This window comes from Crotalus tigris, unplaced genomic scaffold (assembly GCF_016545835.1).
Source record: "Crotalus tigris isolate CLP2741 ecotype Arizona unplaced genomic scaffold, ASM1654583v1 scf7180000017731.4096049, whole genome shotgun sequence".
Taxonomy (NCBI): domain Eukaryota; kingdom Metazoa; phylum Chordata; class Lepidosauria; order Squamata; family Viperidae; genus Crotalus; species Crotalus tigris.
Genome location: NW_024096599.1, coordinates 1,505,608 through 1,528,324, shown reverse-complemented (window position 1 = coordinate 1,528,324; position 22,717 = coordinate 1,505,608). Strand labels below are relative to the sequence as shown.

Sequence of the window (22,717 nt, the reverse complement as noted above, 5' to 3'; positions counted from 1 at the left end):
TCTTTAAGCCCAATGCTGTTGGACTTATTTAACGAGGTTTTAACCCAAGCTAAAATACCAGCTTCATGGGAAGAAGCCTTCCTCACGTTGATTCCTAAAGAAAACACCAACCTGACACAAATTAAGAACTATAGACCCATTTCTCTTTTGAATTCAGATTACAAAATCTTCATGGCAATAATGGCACAAAGATTGGAAAGGTTCTTAGTGGATTTTATACATATTGATCAAAACGGCTTTCTATCTAAAAGATATATAAGAAACAATATTAGGACTGTTTTGGACATATTGGAATATTATGAAGTACATAATGAAAAGCAAATGTGTTTAATTTTTCTTGATGCCCAAAAAGCATTCGACAATGTAAAATGGGATTTTATGTTTAATCAATTATTGTATATGGACTTTGGGGAAAATTTCTTAAATATGTTTAAATCAGTTTACTCTAAGCAGGTGGCCAAAGTAATAATCAATGGAGAACTGACTGAGAGTTTCCAAATGCAAAAAGGCACAAGGCAAGGCTGCCCACTATCACCATTGTTATTTATATTATCTCTCGAGGTATTAACTAGAGCAATCCGGCAAGATGAACAGATCCAAGGTCTAGAAATCAAGAAAGAGACATTTAAAATACAAGCCTTTGCAGATGATTTAGTTTTTATTATTGAAGAACCACTACAATCAGGGATTAGGCTGATGGAAACATTGAATAGATACGGGGAAATAGCAGGTTTAAAAATAAATAAAGAAAAAACTAAAATGCTTGTCAAAAATATGACTAAAATACAGAAAAGTGAATTGGTTGATAGAATTGGTGTTCAAATTACAAATAAAATTAGACATTTAGGGATACAACTGACTGCCAAATGCGCTACGCTTAAAAGGGATAACTATGATAAGTTAATAGAACAGATTCAAAAAGACTTTGATATTTGGACTAACCTACAGCTCTCTCTTACGGGCAGAATCGCGGTGATTAAAATGAATGTGTTGCCAAAAATTTTATTTTTGTTCCAATGTATACCTATAAAATTAGACAAGAAATTTTTTCAAAATTTGAACAAAATGATGTGTAAATTCATCTGGCAAGGAAAAAGAGCAAGGATTAAATTAAAATTACTACAGGACTCAAAGGAAAGGGGGGGATTTGGTCTTCCAGACTTGGAGAAATATTACCAGGCCGCAGCATTAGTATGGGTAAGAGATTGGATATTACTAAAAAATAGGAGACTATTGTGTCTGGAGGGCCATGACCTACAAATAGGATGGCATGCCATATTATGGGATCATAAATATAAAGTACATAAATATTTTCGAAGTCACTATATTAGGCAAGCTCTTATTGATGTATGGACAAAAATTTGGCAACCAAATTATACCCAAGTACCTAGTTGGATCTCACCGTTAGAAATATATGTACACCCAAAATTTACTCAATTAGACAAGATCATAACATATAAAAATATTTTAGATGAAAGAGGGGAATTGAAATCCAGGAAAACCATCCACGATGAAGGGATAGAATTAGAATGGTGGGCATACCTGCAACTGCAGGCAAGATATCGGAAAGACAAAAAAGAGTTAGGTATTAAATTAGAACCAATAGAATTGGATAAAATAATTTTGGGGTCGGAGGATAAAATGATTAAAAAACTATACTATTATTTGCTAGATCAGGCAACGTATGAGGAACAAGTAAAAGTGACTATGTTGAATTGGAGTAAGGATTTTGGTCTTAATTTTGATCTGCATATATGGCAAGAACTATGGGCAAGAAACAAGAAGCTTACTTTGGCCACCTCTTACAAAGAGAACCTTTACAAAATGTTTTATAGATGGCATCTCCCACCCACAAGATTGTCTAAAATGTATACCAATGTCTCCCCTAAATGTTGGAAATGCAATTTGAAAAGTGGAACTTACTATCATATGTGGTGGGAATGCACGCGAGCTCGTGATTTTTGGAACAGGATTAAAATTTGGTTGGAAGAAATATTAGAGCAAGCGGTAGAACCAAAACCAGAACTCTTTCTATTAGGTTTAACTACGCAAAAACATGACAAAGGCGTATTTTATTTAATGCTACACATTTTAACGGCCTCCAGGCTGGTTTTTGCTCAAAATTGGAGGAACAAGGAAACCCCAACGGAAGAAGAGATCCTGCATAAAATTTTAATATGTGCTGAGATGGACAGGCTTACAATGATTATGAAAGACAAAACGGAACACGAATACTTCGAAATCTGGGGCAAATTTTACCGCTGGTATGAATTAAGAACTGCTCGGACTTCAAACTAATGGTAGAACTAAAAGATATACATAACTGTACATATAATTGTATATATAATTGTATTGTATAAAAGATGAGGTTTATATAGAGGTTAAGAACAAAAAATTATAAAATTATAAAATTTTTGTACTATGATAGGAACTGATAGAAAAATTCACTCTGGAATGTCATGTTTGTCCATTGTTGTTTTAATTGTATTAATGAATAAAAATTTAAAAAAAAAAAAAAATTAATAGACAGAAATATCAAGATGGTTTTCATTCCTTGTTAATTACACTTAATGTTTTTGAACCCATAGGGGAACAAATCTTTATTTTCTTTATTTGAAGTTAATTTTCTTCTTTTTCTAGATGTTGGAACAAGCTTAGCTGAATTTTTCTGTAGCTCATCAAATATATGAGACTAAAATCTGTCACTGGAAAATAGGCTTTCCTTCAAACATTGAATACCCTGACTTGCATTTCTGCCCTTTTGGTAATGAGTGTTTGTTAAAAACTCAATTAAATTTTATCTTTTTTTTCCTAGGAACTGCAGTAGCTGACATAAATCTTACTTAGTTCATTTAATAATGTAACATAAGGTGAATTATCAGCCACATGCTCTAAAATGGCAGTATATCATTTAATAATTGTAATTAATAATTATTAATGAAATCAAGATTCACTAGGATTTTGAGCTGAGAAAGATTACTTTTCTTAAAAAAACACCAGTATAGGCAAAACAAAATATGTGGATTAATTCATTCTGCCTACCTCAAATTCTTTACAATGTAATATATATGCCTCCAATTATAGTGTATATAGTGTATAGTAAACTGGATTCAGCCAGTTCACACCACTTCGGCAGACCCGGTAGCTAATTTTTTGTGGGCCAAGCCCAGAATGGACTTCCGGAAGCAGCATCCACACAGAGAACCAGTTGTTCACATATTTGAATCTCATCACTGATGTAGCTAATAAGTTTCAGAGAATGACATATAATAAACAGCCAAATCCACTCAACGTTCTTTAGGAAAAGAAAGAATTAAGGGATTAATTAATCACAAATTGATTAATCATAAATATTTTGCCCCTCTGTGAGAATTCCATCTTCTTGAAAATTATCTGCTCCTTTAACTGTGCCACTGTGTTTGAGCACATTTATGATGTCAAGTGTCAAATCCTGAGTAATTTTATCACAAGAATGTAGTGTTATGGCTGAAATAATAAGGAAAAATTATTATTTGATTTATTTCTGCACACTGCTGAGAATTCCACTTTGTGACCTTAAGTCTCATATAATCAGTGTCTGAAATTGGATTTTCTCCCTACCTCTGGAGCTCCTTTTATAAATGAAAAGATCTCCTTTCCACTCCTGAAGTCCCTTTTACAGCTAAAAAGAAATCTTTGCTCCTTGCTTACTTTAGAATAGACAGGAAGGGTGAAACTGACTAGAAATAGCAAGGAGTAAGTGCCATGCCATTATCAGGACAGGTCAACAGGTAACAAAAAAACCTAGCCAGGAAGCACAACATCCCATGAAAGATTGGAGATATATTCCTAATGTCATCAATTTCCACCAGAGTAAACATATTCTTTTCTAATATTTCTAGAATTTCCCAACAGCAGAACTCTCCCTGGCAATTATTGTATGTTATTGGATCTATTTCTCCTCTGTTCCTGAAAATAGTAGGAATCTAAAAGCAACTCTGCAAGGATTCCCACTATTAAATTCTTGTTTTCTTTTGTTCCTGCAAGCTGAAACCCAACAATTGTTGCCTCAATAATGTGTGTGATCTTTCTCCTTTTTTTGCTTTCCATGACAAGAAGTTAGTCACAGATATGGAACTATACAGCAACTCTCACTTGCTCCACTTTCATGGCCAATGGTAGTGAATTTGGGGAATAATCATTCAACAATATTTGGAGGTATAGAATTTCTTCACTTTTGAAGTAAATTGATTATATAATCACTGGGAATTTTTTTAAAAAACAGACTACATGATTATATAAACCTCTTTATAGTGATCATGTTGCTTACTGTGATTAGCAAATAGTATATATAAATAACACACACATATAGTTTCTAAAATAATCTTACCCTTCCCACTTCCACAAGATTTGTCACCATGACTATACTTGCTGTGTTTTCATGCCAGACCATTCTCCAGAAATCATAAATGGTCTCTTGCATTGGTCCTGCAACAAATAAATCCAGAAATCATTTTCAAGAATACTTGAAAAGTGGAATATTGTACTTTCATAATATTCAAAACATTTTTTTAAAATGAAACTGATAAAGTAGCTTTTTTGCGGGCATTGGAAACCTCCTGTTTTCCATGAAGACCACCAGCTTCTTTCTTCAAACTCTGTCTTTCCAAGATAGCAAAAAGCTTTTTTCACTAATCAGCAAGAAATTAGACACAAGAGCTTTTTCCGTTCCTGCATTGCAATCAAATCTTCAAAAGCCCTCTTTGGTGCCAATGGAGTTTAATTGGCACATGGAGGGATATTTTTGAGAGCTGTTGCTCGAAGAATCAGCTAATCACCCCTTCTCTAAACATTATAATTCCCCATTGAAAAGTCATCTCATTGATTCGGCAATCACATTTTTAAAGGCTCATTTGGTCCTAGTGAAGGCTTTTAAAGAGGTGTGCTTTGGATGGGGGAAAGAGCCTGCTGCATATGCTCTCTCCATGGGTATCTTCTGCCTAAAAATCAATGCACACATGTGTGAATAAAACTTTGCATGTAGATTAGACATCTCTATGTGAATGGCTCTAGTTAAGTCACTCTGGAAGGCCCTGTGGGCTGGCACTTCTGTATGCTTAGCAAGAGCAAATTCAATTACACTAATTTTGAGGATCATAGAGAAATGCAACTGACTGATTTAGGATGCTATATGTTTAATAAGCCTCTGTTGTCATTTGGTTTTATGCACTGTTTCCTCTTAATATGAATGGTTGACTACTGAGGTTATTTTCTCTAATTAACAAGGCTATGAGGATTTTAAAAAAAATATTTCCTCCAACTTTCAAGGCAAAACGTCCTAACGGAATTTCCCTCTTTCTTTCAATGGAAATATAATAAATGAACATGCTAGTATTTTATAAACTAAAATTTGTAAAATAAACAGATTTCACCTATTTAAAGGCAGATGAGAACACCTGGCCACTAAAGATCTAATTAAAAACAGTCAGAGAGTCTCATAAAGCATTGTGTGGAGAAGACTGGAGCTTCCTCTGGCTTATCATTTCTGCATTCTAACCTAATAGAATGGCCTGGCACTCCTGTGGCTCACCATGGAAATTACACACCTCAGAGAGGTATAAATGGATAGACAAATAGCATCATCACAAATTATTTAGGGCTCAGAAGCATTCTAAACTGGGCCTAGAAATGCTCTGGCAACCGATGTAAGATTGCTGTTATATCTTCTAATTGCCTAAACTCTGCCAATAATTGAATAGCTTTGTCCTGCAGCAGCTTCCTAACTGTCTCTAAAGGCAGCCCACTTAATGCATGTTATAATAAACTAGCCTGAATGGAAGCACTCTGAAATGATGAAGCAAGAATGTTGATTTCGCCAATCATTCTCTATTCTAATTCCATAATGAAACCCCATTAGGCTGTTTATGCCCCCAGATCAGATCAGACGCCAGATCGGAATGGATCCAAAAATTCAATATCACTTTGCATCCCCTGGGGTTCAGAGCTAATTTCCTCCAGTATCTTACTCTGGAAAGATGCACAACATACTGGGTAATATTTATCCATAATTTAGAGTTCTATATTTTAAGCAAATGTTTAACTACAGCTTCCTTAAATGTGGTGGGAACTTACTGTCCCTGATTAACCATCTCTAAGGGCCAGATGGTATGCTTAGCCCTGGAAGATTTTTAATTATTTGAAAGGGTATGATTCCAAAGATTTTAACTAATTTATCCACATCATCAGGCTCACATGAGGAAATAAGTTTTTGACACAAGAAAATTTTCAACTGACTGTATTTCCAGTTTTAATATTTCTCTTGAGTTTGCACTGTCGATCTAATTAGTCCAATTCCCAAATTGCTCTTTCTGAAAGTGACAGATTTTTGGAGACAGTTTATTATTTTAATAACTATAGAGAAAATTGCTTAAATGCCAGGCTTGACAATTTTATTTGCCGTTCATCTTAATGAGGGAAGTGAGCTGGGGAGAAATAGTACCTCTGGCAATAGCCCTGTTATTTTGGTGGGTTCAATTCACATATGCTTAATGCATAGAAGTTTCAATTAAATCTCTACACACAGAGAGAATACACAGAAATTACTCATAAGCTGATTTAAGGGATGTATAAGTTATTATTGTATATTATACACATACTAAAGGAACCCACTACTGATATTTCTGTTTTTTCCACACACCAGTGTCCTAAAATACAGACATGTAAAATTAGCCATGTATATTAATTATTTGCAATATATATTTAGAAGTCCTTTTAAAGATTTCTCATATGAGAAATATTCTATGAGTATGTCCTTTCATTCTACTTTTCTAAATGGTGATCTACTTCCTTCTAGTTAGGCATGCTATTAAGATTATAGATTTTATTGTAAGAAAGCTGCTTAATTAAATATTTTTGGAATTAATATCAGAGTTATGCTGTGTCTTTCTTTTTCAAAAGGCACATTACAGAAGTATCTATTCAGGAATTACAGACAATGTCACTTCAGTAAGAAATTCATTGTGCATTCTTTTTCTTCATTATATTTGTTAGTAGCCACAATTTATTTCACTAACTTAACTTCTGAGTAGCCTACACAAATCAGTTGCTGCTTTAAAAAGTCGCTTTGCTCTTTGCACTTTTCTGTATATATAGTCATGTTTGTTTAGGTGACAGAAGTCTATTCTTTGCTTATGTGTACAGGATTATTCAGAACTTCAATGAAACGCAAATTAATATTTTTGTCCTAAATGACTGAAATCTGTGCCAGTTTAGAGATTGGGTGCTCTTTATCTCTTTTATCTATTTATTGCATGTGAAAAATTAGAAATGTTCACTTTTGATTTTAAATAAACCATTTAAAATCAGTAATTATGTCTGAATATGAGAAAACCAATTTTTAAACAATAAAGCAATCTTAACTCTGATTCTGATTTGTTTTCACTAAACATAGTTCAAATAAGTAAAAATTCCTGAGTTTAAACTTCGTGGAGTTCTGCAGTATGTTTAAATTGAAAGTTTATCATCTGTTCTTTGATGATTCAACCAAAATTGGAATGTTGCTGCATCCATGTAGTAGAAAAGTCTAGTTCCCTTTTACATCTGACATGTTGCCAAATATGTATGAAATACAATCCTAGATTTGGAAACAGAACTAGTCTCAGTAGAAGTAATCTTTGGCTAATATTTTTTTCATAGTAGCCAATTTGGCTCCTTTAATATTAGAAGACATATTCTGATCCCCATGAAAAATAAACCTGGAGAAAAACTCCAGTTCTGTTTCTATTAATAGTTAACACCTTTAATTAGGTCAGATGCTTCACTACAAATGACATACTGTATAACTTTTCAAAAGTGAATCAACCATTGCTAAGTCACTGGTATCCTCTGACAATTAAAATACTGTAGAGCATTTGGTGCTCTCTGAGTCTTGTTTGTTTTCTGCAGATATTTTATTACTCAACTAGGTAACATTATCAATCCTCAAAGGGAGACTGGTGATGTTACTAGCTAGGTAATGAAATGTCTGCAATAAAACAAATTTAGAAAGCACCAAGGACTCTCTAGTTTAACCTTGAATTACTCTTCTATTGATACTTAAAAGTACCTTCATAGAGAATCTAATGCAGAATGAATGAATGCAGGCTTACATGAAGATGAACAACAAAGACTAAGCATCTTTCAACATCTTGCTATACTTGGGCTTTTTTTTGAAATATAAGATTTTAAATCCTACTGCTATGGTAAGATACAGTATGTCAACTGCTTAGAGTTAGTTATGATTGGAGCAGTGTATAAATGTGGTTAATAATCAATCAATCAATCCAGTTCACAATTACAATTTTAGAATCAAACTATGATCTTGATGAACTTGATTCTCGAAATACGAAATTGACTCTGTAGGGCAAAGGTTCGTGTAATCTGCCACCTTTGTGCCTGTATTTTTTCTCTTTCAGGTAAGGCTGCTTAGAGAAAATGGTATATATCATTGCCATTTATTAAAATCCCACTATCTATACATATTCATTACAATCTTCCTCACAATACTACATAGTTGATCATTTATCCATGAGAATTAAGGCATCAGGCTGGAAACCAGGAGACTGTGAGTTGTAGTCCCACCCTGGCATGAAAGCCAGCTGGGTGATTTTGAGACAGTCATTCTCTTTCAGCCCAACCCATTTAATTGGACTGTTGTGGGGAAAATAGGAAGAGGAAGAAATATTAAGTATGCTCACCGTCTAATTATTTATAAAAAAAATAACACGATCATTTTTACATTTTAAAATCATAACCACGTACATCTGATGAGGTTGTAATTGTAATCCCTCTTAAAATAAAATGTTTTAGTGAAACAGGGATGCAAATAACCTACATTGCTTAATTGCATGTTAAGATGTGCCCAAGAACAAGAACATTTTAAAAATACTATTAAACTTGTATTTACAAAATCCACCTACATGCCCAGATAACAATAATTCATTAAAGTAATTTGTTAAATCCATCGACATTTGAAAATGCAAAGAAAATATAAGGTTGCAAGGTTCAAGATTTCCCCCCCCCCTTTTCTTCCCCTCTGGGTCCTCTGCAAAAGGAGCAGATCTATTAAAATTAGATAACTATTCTTCACAAAATCAGTATCAATAGTTGGGAGCACTCAGGGCAATTATGTTTTCTTATAAGGAATTATTTATTGAAAAAGTTGTCCATTCTTAAGGACATAAATTAGCCACTTCTGCAAAAGTAGTTTACAGGCACACTCCCCTAGCCAAACCAATATCTTCAATTTCTTATTTGAGCAGTTATCTATCTCATACTCAAGAACCAGTTCGGTGTAGTGGTTGAGGTATCGGGCTAGAAACCATAAGTCTGTGAATTCTAGACTGTCTTTAGACAGGAAGCCAGCTGGGTGACCTTGGACCAGTCACTTTCTCTCAGCCCTAAAAAAGAGGCAATGGCAAACCATGTCTTTACCTTGCCAAGAAAATTGCAGGCCTTGTCCAGACAATCTTTGAGAATTGGATATGATTGAATGGAAGAAAAAAAAAGCTGTCTCATATCTATGCCTGAAAGCCTCTTAATTATTCTGAAGAAAGAATCATTGTTATCTAATTATTTCAAGTTATGACTGTTCAAATAATGTTCAGGAATCAGGGAGACATAACATTAATGCACCTATATATGTATAAATGGAAGTGTCAGTTAGCTTTGGGGTTGCTTGGCAGAGAATATAGCTCAAAAAAATCTGGTTCCTATTCTTCAACCAAAATGTTAATCAAGCTAGCAAACCACTTGAAATCCTTATTCCCATTTATCAGTCCTTCAGTCCAACTGCCTCCTAGCCAAGCCAATGCATTTTCAATTCCCTGCCAGCATATTGCTTCTGTTTTGATGGTTTATTTCTTGAATATGGTATTGAACATTGAATCAAGTATCAATACTCAGCAATGGCTAGGAAATTTAGAAGTCTTACTCCTGTTCTGTTTTGTAGTAGTAAAGATAAGATGCAGAAACCAGATAAATGAACAGATCAGAAGATAATGACCAGTTGATTCGGGAAAAGAAAATTCTGTGTAAAAACAGATATAGTAAATTTTCCATAAGTGGGACTGATTAGAAATAGCTCATATAAGCCAGTCTATTTCTAGATTAATGTGGAGAAAATATACTTTTATTTGTTTTAAGCAAGACAAAGGTATTTGAAGAAATAGGATTCATCCAAAACTAGCTCCTAAGGGAACAAGACTTACCTAAACCTGGGTAGTTTGAGCTGCCTGTAGTGCAATGTGTCAACTCTACAAATGAATTTAGCTGAAGCCATTTTCCTTTTTTTTTTTTCAGTTGCCACAGAATTGGAAGGGGGGATGAGTGTTTTTTAGCTTAGTCAAAATAATAAATTGTACCGTGAGAACCAAGGTCATTGCTGGTTGCATTTTGACGGGCTAAAGCTTCCATTAGAAAGCCTGCACAAGTAGTTAATTGGGGATTGTGATTTATAATACATTACTGGGGTGGGAAGTTCAACTACTGTATGTAACATTGTAACATTTGGGGAAAAAATCAGTCTCAGGTTCACCTTTGTTCACGCCAATATTATGTAGCCAAATAAATATGTTCCTTAAGGAAACTTTTTTACCTTGGAGTTCTTTTTACTGGTCTCATCTATCGGAACATGACACAAGTATAGACTGCACTTGCAATGTACAAATAGTCTTTGATTTATGATTGTCCATTTAACATAGAATTAACATAGATTTAAAGTTGACCTTGGAAAAAATGACTTACCACCTGTTCTTGAAGTTGCAGCCATCCCCGTAGCTACGTGGTCACAATACAGAAACTTGGCAACTAGCTGGCATTTACAATGGGTACAACATCCTATCTGTCTACCAATCTAATCTAATCTACCCTAATCTAATCTATCTAATTTTTGATACCTTCTTCACTTTAATCACAATAGTAATTTATGACCCTCCCAATTGGCTTTTGACTAGCAAAGTCAACTGGATTTGCTTAATGACTATTGGATTTATTTAATGATTGCGATAAAAAATTGGTTGTGAAATTGAGTTGATTATGTGATGACTTGTTTTACAACCACACCAACTTAAGACACACATTCTGGACTCAATTGTGCTCTTAAGTTGAGGACTATTTATATGACCTATAACAGCAGTATGGTGTGAAAATTTAAGAAAAAATCACGGGGAATGGCAATTACTCAAGGTATCATCATAGGCATTGTGCTCCAATTTTATATAATTATCAGACTATGTATAGCCAAAGACAGTATAGCAAGGGAAAAAAGAACCATATGCTCTTTTCCTTAATTATGCAACTGAGCCCATGGTATCATGCTGTATCCAGTTGGCTAATAAATACTAAAATATCAGAAACCAAGTAAAATAATTCTGTAGTAATGCTTCTGAATGACACATCAGGGTTTATGGTATTACATGTGGCATTTGTCACCTAAGCATTTTTAAAAATGTAGTTCCTATACATTTTATAGTAATTCCTATACTCTGCAAAGATATGCAAATTCCTTTGCATATCATTTATGGTAAGTCCTGTTCAAATTAGGGGAAATTAAGCCTGCATGACTGGGCACTAAATTGTGTCATTAATCTTTAGCAAACAGCCTTTTCTGTGTAGATTTATGTTTTGGGGAAATATATGTCATAGATCATGCTACAAAACAGATTCTAACAGTTAGCATGGAAGGGTGGGGAAAAATGTAAAAGATGAAATATAATTTTGCAAGGCTAGGAATCCCAATAGCTTTGGTAGGAACTGGATCAAAGTATTCCTCCAAGATAATCCATCATTCTTTTTCCTTTCTCAAATCGTACTTTTTAGCCATGCCAATTTGAAGGTTTAGATCATGATTTTATAGGAATGAATGAATGAGAGGAATTGTCTTCTTTAAAATGTCATCTGCATTGTCTCCTCACTCAGATTTCCTAAACCAGACAATATAATTAAGATTATCTGAGGAAGGAGATTTTAATGAAGAACTTTTAATCTATTTATTCTGAATTCTACTGAAAACCAGCAAAGTTCTTTTGTACTCAGAATATTCATGAAAAAAAAAGAAAGCTAGCTGTCGGTCTTTGAAAGTAATTCTCTTCTATCCTATTTTTCTTTTCTACTTGACATTTTCCAAATTATTTTCTGACATGTGAATAAATTATGACTCTGTCACTTGTCTCGACACAGAATTGAAAAGCATTAAAGGGCAGGTAGGGGCACAGGATTTATTGTTATCAAAAGCTGAACAATTTTATTCCAGAGACTTAGGGTGGAGGAAAGAGACACTAGAAATATTTTAGAAGCCAAGTTTAGAGTACAGTCCATCAAGTTGTGCTTCAGTGTACCCTTGACTAATTACATAGAAAAGACTGAGGAGTCTGTCTGCGTGCCACTAAAATAAACAGCAAGGCTTAGAATCAGTTAAGCTTAAGCTTATTCTCAGATACTTTATGCGGACATGTATTATTTTCATGCTATGAATCTAGTGGCAAACCTTCTAACAATGAAGTCTAATGCATATTATAAAGACTCTTCAGCAAAGAAAAACGATAAACATGACTGGTGATTTTTTTGCTACTATGAAAAGGAAGTAAAGTTTAAGACTTTGTTAGAATTGCACACTTCACTAGGATTGTTAGTTGTATTCAATAACTCTTTCAACACAATGTTTAGTAGGCCTAGGTAAATCAGCTCTGATCTGACTCAAATTGGGGATCTGAATTCAAAGAGGGCATGATGTGATTTGAACTTACGAAACGAGTTCAAGGCCAAACAGATTTGATCACACTGATTACATTCAAAATTCTGGTAACAAAAGATTAAAGTATACTATGTAATCGGAACATCAAAATGCCCTCAGCTGCTCATTTGTTTTGACAGAATTGGATAATATTAGCAGGGATGGAATGCCCTTTATTGTGAAACATCATCCCTACCCCCAAGTATCACTCACTGTCTCAGTGCAATAAATTTCTTAGTATTTTCTTTGTACCTCCTAAGATTGATATAATAGGGATTAGGAAAGGACAGCAGGACAATCTCCAAAATGTCCAGCAAATACCTAACATGCTGAATGAATGCAGTGAGTCTCCTTAGAACTAAAAATGTTTAAAAGTTGCTTAAAACTAAATTTTTACACTTCTACTTACTCTGCTGGATGTCAGGCTTTACACATGATGCTAAAGAATGACCACTGATTTGCCCTTGTAGGGTGGTGAAGCTTTGTTGTGTTTGATCACTAGATTTTCTGTGTTATTTTCTCTCAATAGAATATTTAATATTTTACAAAAATAACTCTTCTTTAATTAATTAAAGCAACTGTTCTTCTTACTTTGATCCTTCTAGAAAATTGGTATTTTTTTACCAAATTCTTGCAGAATTTTTAAGTGCACAATAAAGTAGGGCCAAATCTTAATTGAAATGCTTCATAGAATAATCCATATTAATTCCAATCCCAATATAGTGTATTTGCTTGAGTTTTCCTCAGTTATATACTTAACTAAATAGTTTTATCCTAATGCTTTCAGAATTTCTGTAAAAAGTATGTAGACTGGGGGCATGGTACCACAAAATACATTTTCTCCCTTCCTTCTTCCTCTTCTCTACATCGCTTTGATTGTCCTTGATATATAAAATGATAATGGGAGATGGAGACAAATCTGGGCAAGATATTTGATAAAAGAATCTGAAAAATAATGGAAGAATCTGGACATGAGATCATTGTGACAGAAATGAAGGATGAAGAGAAAAGCAGAAATACAGAAGGGCTATCTATAGACAGATAAGAAAAATATGGTGACAGGATACTAAAAGGAAAATTTAAACACAGTTTTTCAGTAGTTACTATCTGGAGAGGATAACAGTGTAAGAAAAAGTATTATGGCATCTTAGTGTGTCAAATTGCAATTTCAAATTCCAGCTGCCAACAAAATACATTAGAAACAGAGCTCAAAATGTCATTTGATTTTTCTGAAGCCAAAAAATATATGACATAGTAACCAAAATAAGAGTATCTAAGTCATTTAATTAAAAGTTCAGAAATGTGATTCTTCTTAATGTAACCTTATGGAATACTAAAACTGTTAATGCACAATCTCTTTGGAGAGTTTCCACAGCATGTGTCTCAATTAGTATGCAAAACTGTGGATTATTAACCCAGTAATATGATTGGCTAATTACTATGAACAATATGCATACTTTATTTTAACCAGGCATAATTTCAACATTTGAGACTTTAAAATATCCATTCTATATATTTTTCTTGTTTGTTATATATAATTTAAATGCCTGAAAGAACTTGTATTTTATACACTGAAAAAAGAGTAATCCCTCAAGTCTGAATTTTAACAAAATCTAAATCCCACTTTAATTCTACTTAATCTCTTGGCGTATTTGTGTTTTGTTGAAAAAGATAACATTCAAAAACCTTCAGAATGATTAAGATTAGGTAGAACAGCATTTCTATATTATGACCTGAACTTTTATGCAAAAGTTTTATCTGAAAAACCAAGTAACTGATTAGCAGATAAGTAGCATCAAAACAACTACAATTAGAAATGACTCAACAGACGTTATACTAGAGGTGTTTTCCCTTCAAAGCCCTTTCAATTTACTTTCATTAATAAAAACTAACTTCCTAAAAATACTAAAAAAAATAAGTATTTAATATTTAGGAAGCATCTAGACTATGGAACTGCTAGAATGATCTCTCCAAACCTCAGTTTCAGTAGCAGTTGTACATAAGAGCCTTCTTTGCCATTGCAATTGCGCCTACCCTTTGGAACATCTCTCACACACACACCCCCACCCAGAGGGAGGTCAATTCCAACCCTCCTTATCTTCTGTAAGAGCTTAAAGACCAGGCTCTGCCAGTTGGCTTATGGATCCAATAGAGGGTATCACATTGGGGGTGGTTGATAGATTAACAGCAGATTCTACCCTTCCTTCTTATCATACTCCCTCCCTCCCCATCTTTTTAGCTAGGCTGATTTTTTTATAATATTGTATATATATTATACAATATAATACAAAAACAGCTTTTATATAGTTTTAATATTGTAAACCACTCAGAGTTATCATGCGGCAAGATGGGCAGCTAATAAATTTTACAAATAAATAAATACATAAATAAGTAGTAATGGTATTGTGTGTAATTAAAAAAAAGCTTCTATAGTGGATTAAAAGAAATTCCCTAAAACAATGATTCTTGGTCATAGTATACTACGATACTGAATTTTCCATAGTGTAGCACTTAGCACTAGCACTTAGACTTATATACTGCTTCATATTGCTTTACAACCCTCTCTAAGCGGTTTACAGTCAACATATTGTTCCTGACAATTTGGGTCCTCATTTTACTGACCTTGAAAAGGTGGAAGGCTGACTCAACTTTGAGCCGGTGAGAATTGAACTGCCGAACTGCTGGCAGACTTAGCCTGCAGCACTGCATTCTAACCATTATGCCACCACAGCTCTTGTAAATAACTAAAGTATTATTTCTTTAATACTTACTATACATAATAAATGTAACAATATACATTTCATTTTCAGAAAATGTGGCTTTTGGGGGATTTTCAATGAGGATGTGGCAAACTGAAATTGTCCCTATAGAAGCAGGGACATTGGCGTTGACATTATTTGAAGGACTAAAGACCAAGATTGTTGCTAGCAAGGGGAAAAATATAAAATAGGTTTATTTGGCCAAAATTGAAATAGATAGATTCCTAACTCTGACAATCTTTAATAATTTTTTTTTTACTAGGATTAGATGATGATATTGTATAGAATAGAGTTATAAAGGAAGGGGGTCATTTGTGCATTTTAAATTTATCTGATTAAGTTTAAAACAATTATGTTTTTACTTCTGTAACTTTTGATTTTTTAAAGATTGGATTTGAATGATGAGGTTTGAGGGATTTTAAAAGTAAAAAAAAAAAGATACACGTGAAAGAAATGAATTCAAATAAGTTTATTAGATCAAGTTTATAATAGATATGTTGTTATTTTTGGTAACTCTTAATAGATTTTAGCTGATTAAGATGAATGATGAGGTTTTGTTTGTAGATTTGTTTGTAGACAATGAGGTGAGACATGAGATGAAGAGATTGTTGTATTTTAAAGAGATGTGACATGCTGTTAAAGTTCTTTAGGCAGGTAGTCGTCAAGTTACAACCACAATTGAGTCCAAAATTTATGTTGCTAAATGAAACTCATTTGTTAAATGAGTTTTGCTCCACTTTATGAATTTTTTTCCTACAATTGTTAAGTGGATCATTGCATCATTGCCAACATGGGTTTGTCAAAAACAGATCATGCCAGACAAACCTTATTGCATTCTTTGACCAAGTGACAAAATTAGTGGATCAGAGGAATGCTGTGGATATAATTTACTTGGACTTCAGTAAGGCATTTGATAAAGTAGATCACAACCTACTACTCAATAAGATAGAAAAATGTGGGTTAGACAGCATCACCACCAGATGGCTTCGTAGCTGGCTGACCGGCTGTACTCAGTGTGTGGTCCTCAATGGAACTGCATCTACATGGAGGGAAGTGTGTAGTGGGGTGCCCCAGGGCTCTGTTCTAGGCCCAGTGCTCTTCAACATCTTCATCAATGATTTGGACGAGGGGATAGATGGGGAACTCATCAAACTGGCAGATGACACCAAGCTGGCAGTAATAGCCAACACTCCAGAACACAGGCGTAAGATACAGGAGGACCTGGACAGACTTGAACACTGGGCGCTATCTAAGAAAATGAAATTCAATGGTGAAAAGAGTAAGGTTCTACATTTAGGCAAGAAAAACCAACTGTACAGGTATAGTATAGGGGGTACCTTGCTCAATAGTAGTAACTGTGAGAGGGATCTTGAAGTCCTAGTAGACAATCACTTAAATATGAGCCAGCAGTGTGCTGCAGCTGCCAAAAAAGCCAACACAGTGCTGGGCTGCATTAACAGAGGGATAGAATCAAGATCACGTAAAGTATTATACCACTTTACAATGCCTTTGGTAAGGCCACACTTGGAATACTGCATCCAGTTTTGGTCACCACGATGTAAAAAAGATGCTGAGACTCTAGAAAGAGTACAGAGAAGAGTAACAAAGTTGATTAGGGGACTGGAGGCTGGAATTGGTATGTCTAGTTTAACGAAGAGAAGAACGAGGGGGGACATGATAGCAGTGTTCCAATATTTCAGGGGGTTGCCACAAAGAAGAGGGAGTCAAGCTATTCTCCAAGGCGCCTGAAGGCAAGACAAGAAGCAACGGATGGAAACTGATCAAGGAGAGAAGCAATTTAGAACTAAGGAGAAACTTCCTGACAGTTAGAACAATTAACCAATGGAATAACCTGCCTCCAGAATCAGTGAATGCTCCAACACTAGAAGTTTTTAAGAAGAGACTGGATAGCCATTTGTCTGAAATGGTGTAGGGTTCCTGCCTGAGCAGGGGGTTGGACTAGATGACCTCCAGGGTACCTTCCAACTTTACTATTATTATTGTTGTTGTTGTTGTTGTTATTGTTATTATTATTATTATTATTTGTTAAGTTAATAACATGGTTGTTAAGTGAATCTGGCTTCTCCATTGACTTTGCTTGCCAGAAGGTTGCAAAAGGTGATGATATGATCCAGGACACTGCAACCGTCATAAAATAGTAAGTTGCTAAGAATCTGAATTTTGATCATGTGATAATTGGAGATGCTGCAATGGTCGTAAGTGTGAAAAATGGTCGTAAGTCACTTTTTTCAGTGCCATTGTATTTGAATGGTCAATAAATGAACTGTTGTAAGTCAAGGACTACCTGTACCTGAAGGGGAAAATTACTTTATATAAAATATTATTTTACTATTATAATCTGTATTAATCTGTGCAATATAATTTTCAATGAAATTATATAGAAAAAATAAAAAGTGAACTTTTTCTTTCTATTAAATGACACTCAGCTCTTTGATAAAGTGATTGGTGGGACTTATGACCTAAATAATTAGGCATACCAATGATTTCCTAGTGTAGGCAGACACTAATTAATATGGGAAGAAATAAGCATGAAGGATACTAAAGAGAATTTAAAACTGAAAGTACTGTATCCTGCTAAGAGATATGCTTCTGCTACAGGAGATACTGCTTGTTTTATTTTTATGTTTTATTAAGTATCATTAAGGTGAACATTATTTGTATGAAATATACAGTTATGGCTTAATGCAACCTTAGGATATTTATGGTTAGCTTCTAATGAAGATGAATAGAGAGCTGGGCAAAGGTAAAAACTGTTACAATTTAAGAAGTTGTTAAAAAGATTATGTCTTATCACTTATTAAAATAATGCATGGTTGAGAAACAAAGTTAAAACATGGGTTACCAAATCTATTGGTTACAATTATATCATAATGGATAAACATGTTATCATACTTTTGTTTAATAATTTAATTATTTCATGTAATTACTGAAGTCAACTTATAATGCTATTATATGCTTAATGATGAGAATGATTAATTATAGTCCTGGTTTTTTTTCTCATTATATGAAAAATATCCAATGATTAAAAGAGGGTGCATATATTTGGAATGGCTTTCTTTTACAACTTGGGTAACTAATCTGCAATCTAAGACATTTGGGCAAAGGTACAAAAACTGATGATCCAGAGGAACTATCAGCCTAACATCTCAGATGCTATTTTCAGAGACCTCAAAAAAAAGTCTGATCAAAATATAATTTTAACATAACACAAACAAAGATTTATAAAAATGACTGATGAATGATCATGTAATTACAAAATTAATTCAAATATAAATGAAATAAAATCAAATTTAGCTTTTGTATTGGCCACTCCTACCATAAATGTTGTATGCAGTCCTCAGCCAAGAAAATCACACTCCTTGTTAAAGGATAGATAGGCCTCCAGATTATATACAGTAGGCATGTCAAACTGCCGGCCCACGGGCCGGATGCGTCACGCTGAAACTGCACCAACCCCACTGCTGGCAATGGGGGAAAAGTCGCGATATGTCGTGAGTTTGGCATGCCAGATATACAGGTAGAACAAAACAAAAATAATCACTATATTTAGCCTGATGACATAAATTAAGTCACCACGTGATTAAAATAAGAGAATTGGTTTTGATTATTTTAGAAAGAATCTTAGAAAGCTAAATATAGAATTTTGCTTCAAAATAGAACAAAATTTTAACACACTGAGAAACTAGAAAACTTGGGCATGAATCATTATCAGCCATATATTTTACACACACACACACACAAAACAAAAAAACAAAAACAAAAAAAACCATAGGTCAGCAGGAGGGCTTGGAAATAACTACTTCATATCCTGGACATACACTGTATCAACTCCTCCTTAAGGACACTGCTGTAGGGCATTGCATGCCAAAACAACTAGACACAGGAACATTTTCCTCTCATTTTCACTGAATTTCAGCTATATGATTTCAAGAGGGCCACAATCCGATAATTTTTTTATTTTTATCTAAGCATGTTCAAATTCCTTCAAAATAAATGTTTCATGAATATATCTTTAATGATGTACAACTCTTTCTAATGTCTAAATAAGAATTTATTTATAAGAGAAAAGATGGCTGAAAGTCATGCTCTCTCACTCAATTGTGAGGATGAAGCCACTCAACTTTAATACATATGTTTTACTAAATTGATCAACACTAAATTTGCTTACGTCATCACTGTAAGCCTTTGTCTTTGTGGGGTCATTGATCTGTATTAAACTAAAGAGCTTTGTTTAAACTTGTCCCAAATGTGTTTAAGAATCACATATTTTTTTTCTTTTTAGGTAGGATAAAGCTGACTATAATACCTGCAAATGACATAAATTGTTAGTATACAGAATGATGCAGCTGTCTGTTAGTGGCAACACTAGCTCATAAAATAAATACAATTGTTTTGGAAAAATAGCCCATCTTTTATTCATTTTCTGTGGGAGGAGATGGAAACTATTTTTCTGGGAACCTGTTATCTTTATTACATAAAGAATAAGAGACAGCATTAATTTAATAAAAGTGTAAACCAGATCTTTTCAAGGGAATAAAAAAGGAATCTGTACAGATGTTAATAGTTGTTTTCAATAACAAAGACTTGAATTTAAATAAATTTATAAAGTATCTTCACATGTGTAAGCAAATCTCTTGTGGATCTTTAATTTTGCAAATTCCTAAAATTCTGCTGTTTGTTAAATACTCACTGTCATCATAATCTCTCTCTCTCTCTCTCTCTCTCTCTCTCTCTCTCTCTCTCGCTCTCCCTCCCTCCCTCCCTCCCTCCCTAGCAAAATGCTAAGGAATGTACTGGGCTACAAGACTGAACAGTTGTGTTTAACACTGGTGAAATCAGATAATCAATTGATCAATATCATGGTTTGTATCTTTGAATACAGAATGTTTCTGACACAGTTGTATCTCAACTAATCTCTGAAGCACAATTATCATTTTGAGTAGCATAGTGCAACAGAAAGTAGAAATAATGTTATGTGCTCATTACAAAGAACTGGAAGGTCTTTTTTATTGCAGAATAGAAGAACAGAGACTATTCTGGTAAATTTAAGATCTCTCACTTCTGGCTATTCATCTGAACATTTGATCTATTACTGCATGCTTTATTCTCTAATCCATAGGAACGTAATATCTTCAAATATTGATAGAGGAGAATATTTGTAGCTCAGGGTTGCCCTGTGGAATTGTTGCTGTTCTCTGAGCTTGGTTCTTTTCTTTCAGACATCTCATTATCCAACTAGGTAACTTCATCAGTGCTAAAAGGGAATGACAGTGCAAATGCCACTCCCTTCTAGCACTGATCATGTAACTTAGTTGGGTAATGAAACATATGCAAGAAAACAACCAAGCTCAGAGAGCACTAAAGACTCTATCTTCAAATATCAGCTATAATATTAGTTTGCCCAACCCTTCCCCCTTGGTATTTTTTTAAAAATATAGCATTTGGAAACAGGGGAGTAATGTTTAAAAAATAGGACACCTGATGAATTACAAGTTTAAAATATTATGATTTACTATAATTTAAATGAATGCAAAATATTTACAGGGATGTTAATCATTTAAAAGGAAACACAATCAAATAAATCATAAATGTATAATAAACTTACCTTGAGTAGCAATATAGTGATTTGGTCGATGATAGCCCTGAAATATTTTAAATATTTTGTGACTTGCTTTATCACATATACAAGATGAAAAATGTAAATATTATCATATAGATTTTATTTTACTATAAATCTCTAGAGATCTTAGTAGCGAGCACTATTTTAAATAGTAAATAAATAACTGAAACAGTAAATAAGTGAAACATGACCTCAGTGTGAGAAATAATGTTGAAATTAATAGTTGTCAATGGAACTATGCAAAGTAATATTTTAGTAGCTACGATTGCAGTTTAGAAACATGTAAATGATATCTGACCTACCATATTGACAATCTTCACAATAACAATATAAAGTGTCTGCATACACTGTATTAACAGGAAGATTAATTGTTGCATCACTAAACATAAACTCCCTTTTGCATCCCACTTTTTGAATATATTCAATGTTTCTGAAGCAGAAAAGATATGCTTCAGACAGTATATCTACATATAGTTTTATAATGTATATTTTTTCCTAAAAGTCATAAACATTAATATATATTGTGTGAACAGACAATTTTAATAATTTAGATTTTCTGTTAACACCAAATAATTGACATTTATTTGAGTCTAGAAGACATTGTATTTTATATTTTAAAAATTATTATTTTAGTAGCTTTGCCAAACTTTGAACATACATCCACATAATTATAACATCAGTTTTAAAACTGGTTAAAATATAAATAAAAATACAGACTAAAAGTCTAATAATAATAATGAAATATAATATATATAAATGTAACCAAATTACTAAGGATTAAATGTTCCTTTAATTATTTTTTTCCTGTGACGAAAGAGAAGAAAATGTAGAAATATTTATACAATGGTTAACACATATAAATCATTTGCCATTCTATGGAGTGATTTAAAGTGGCTTACCATGCCATTAATAATTTACTAGAGAAACTCCAAACTATATTAATTGTCTTACTATTAAAGTAGCTTTAGTATTATACAGTAAGGAGAAAACAGTTTAAAAACATTAAATAATGTATTATGATTTAGCTGAAGCACTAAAACTTATTTTGGTAAATAAATATTAAATTAATAATAGAATTACAATTTAGTTTTAAACAAATTAGTTCAAAGCTGGATCCAGACTCAGGTACATTTGAGAATACAGCTATTTAAATAAATGGACTTTAATTAATCATGATTGCTGTGGATATCTTCTAAGTATGATTAGGATACTTCCAGATGCCAAGTCTTTCCATTTCCTGAGCTGTCTAATTTCCCACTTGAAATGAAACAGAATTTGTTGAGTATTATAGTTAAACAGCACCCTTTTCTGTGAGACTGTAATGCTTGCACAGTCAATCAATATACAATATGTATTTCATAACCAATACCGAGATGTCTCAGCCAATCTCTGCTCAATCACTAGGAAGCAACCATGTCTCTCTGCCATTTAACAACGTTAAGATGTTTCTGTAAGGTTTCTTAAAAATGGAAGTCTTGTTTGCAAAAGTCTTGCAGATGAGTAACAACACTCAGGTACAAGTGCAATGGTGAATGGTAAGCAATGGTGCCAATTAATTATGAATTAATC

General features: G+C 33.5%; 1 protein-coding gene across 21 annotated transcripts in view; it reads right to left on the bottom strand.

The window, feature by feature from the left end:
- The window catches only part of PTPRM (protein tyrosine phosphatase receptor type M), a 482,202-nt gene that overhangs the window by 66,544 nt on the left and 392,941 nt on the right, over nucleotides 1-22,717 (bottom strand). For all 21 annotated transcript variants that reach the window (XM_039339174.1, XM_039339176.1, XM_039339175.1 and 18 more), the window contains 2 exons: nucleotides 21,134-21,170; nucleotides 4,370-4,467 (listed from right to left, as the gene is read on the bottom strand). In XM_039339174.1, the coding sequence (XP_039195108.1) occupies nucleotides 4,370-4,467; nucleotides 21,134-21,170 (135 nt within the window). The remainder of the gene's footprint in view (nucleotides 1-4,369; nucleotides 4,468-21,133; nucleotides 21,171-22,717) is intronic.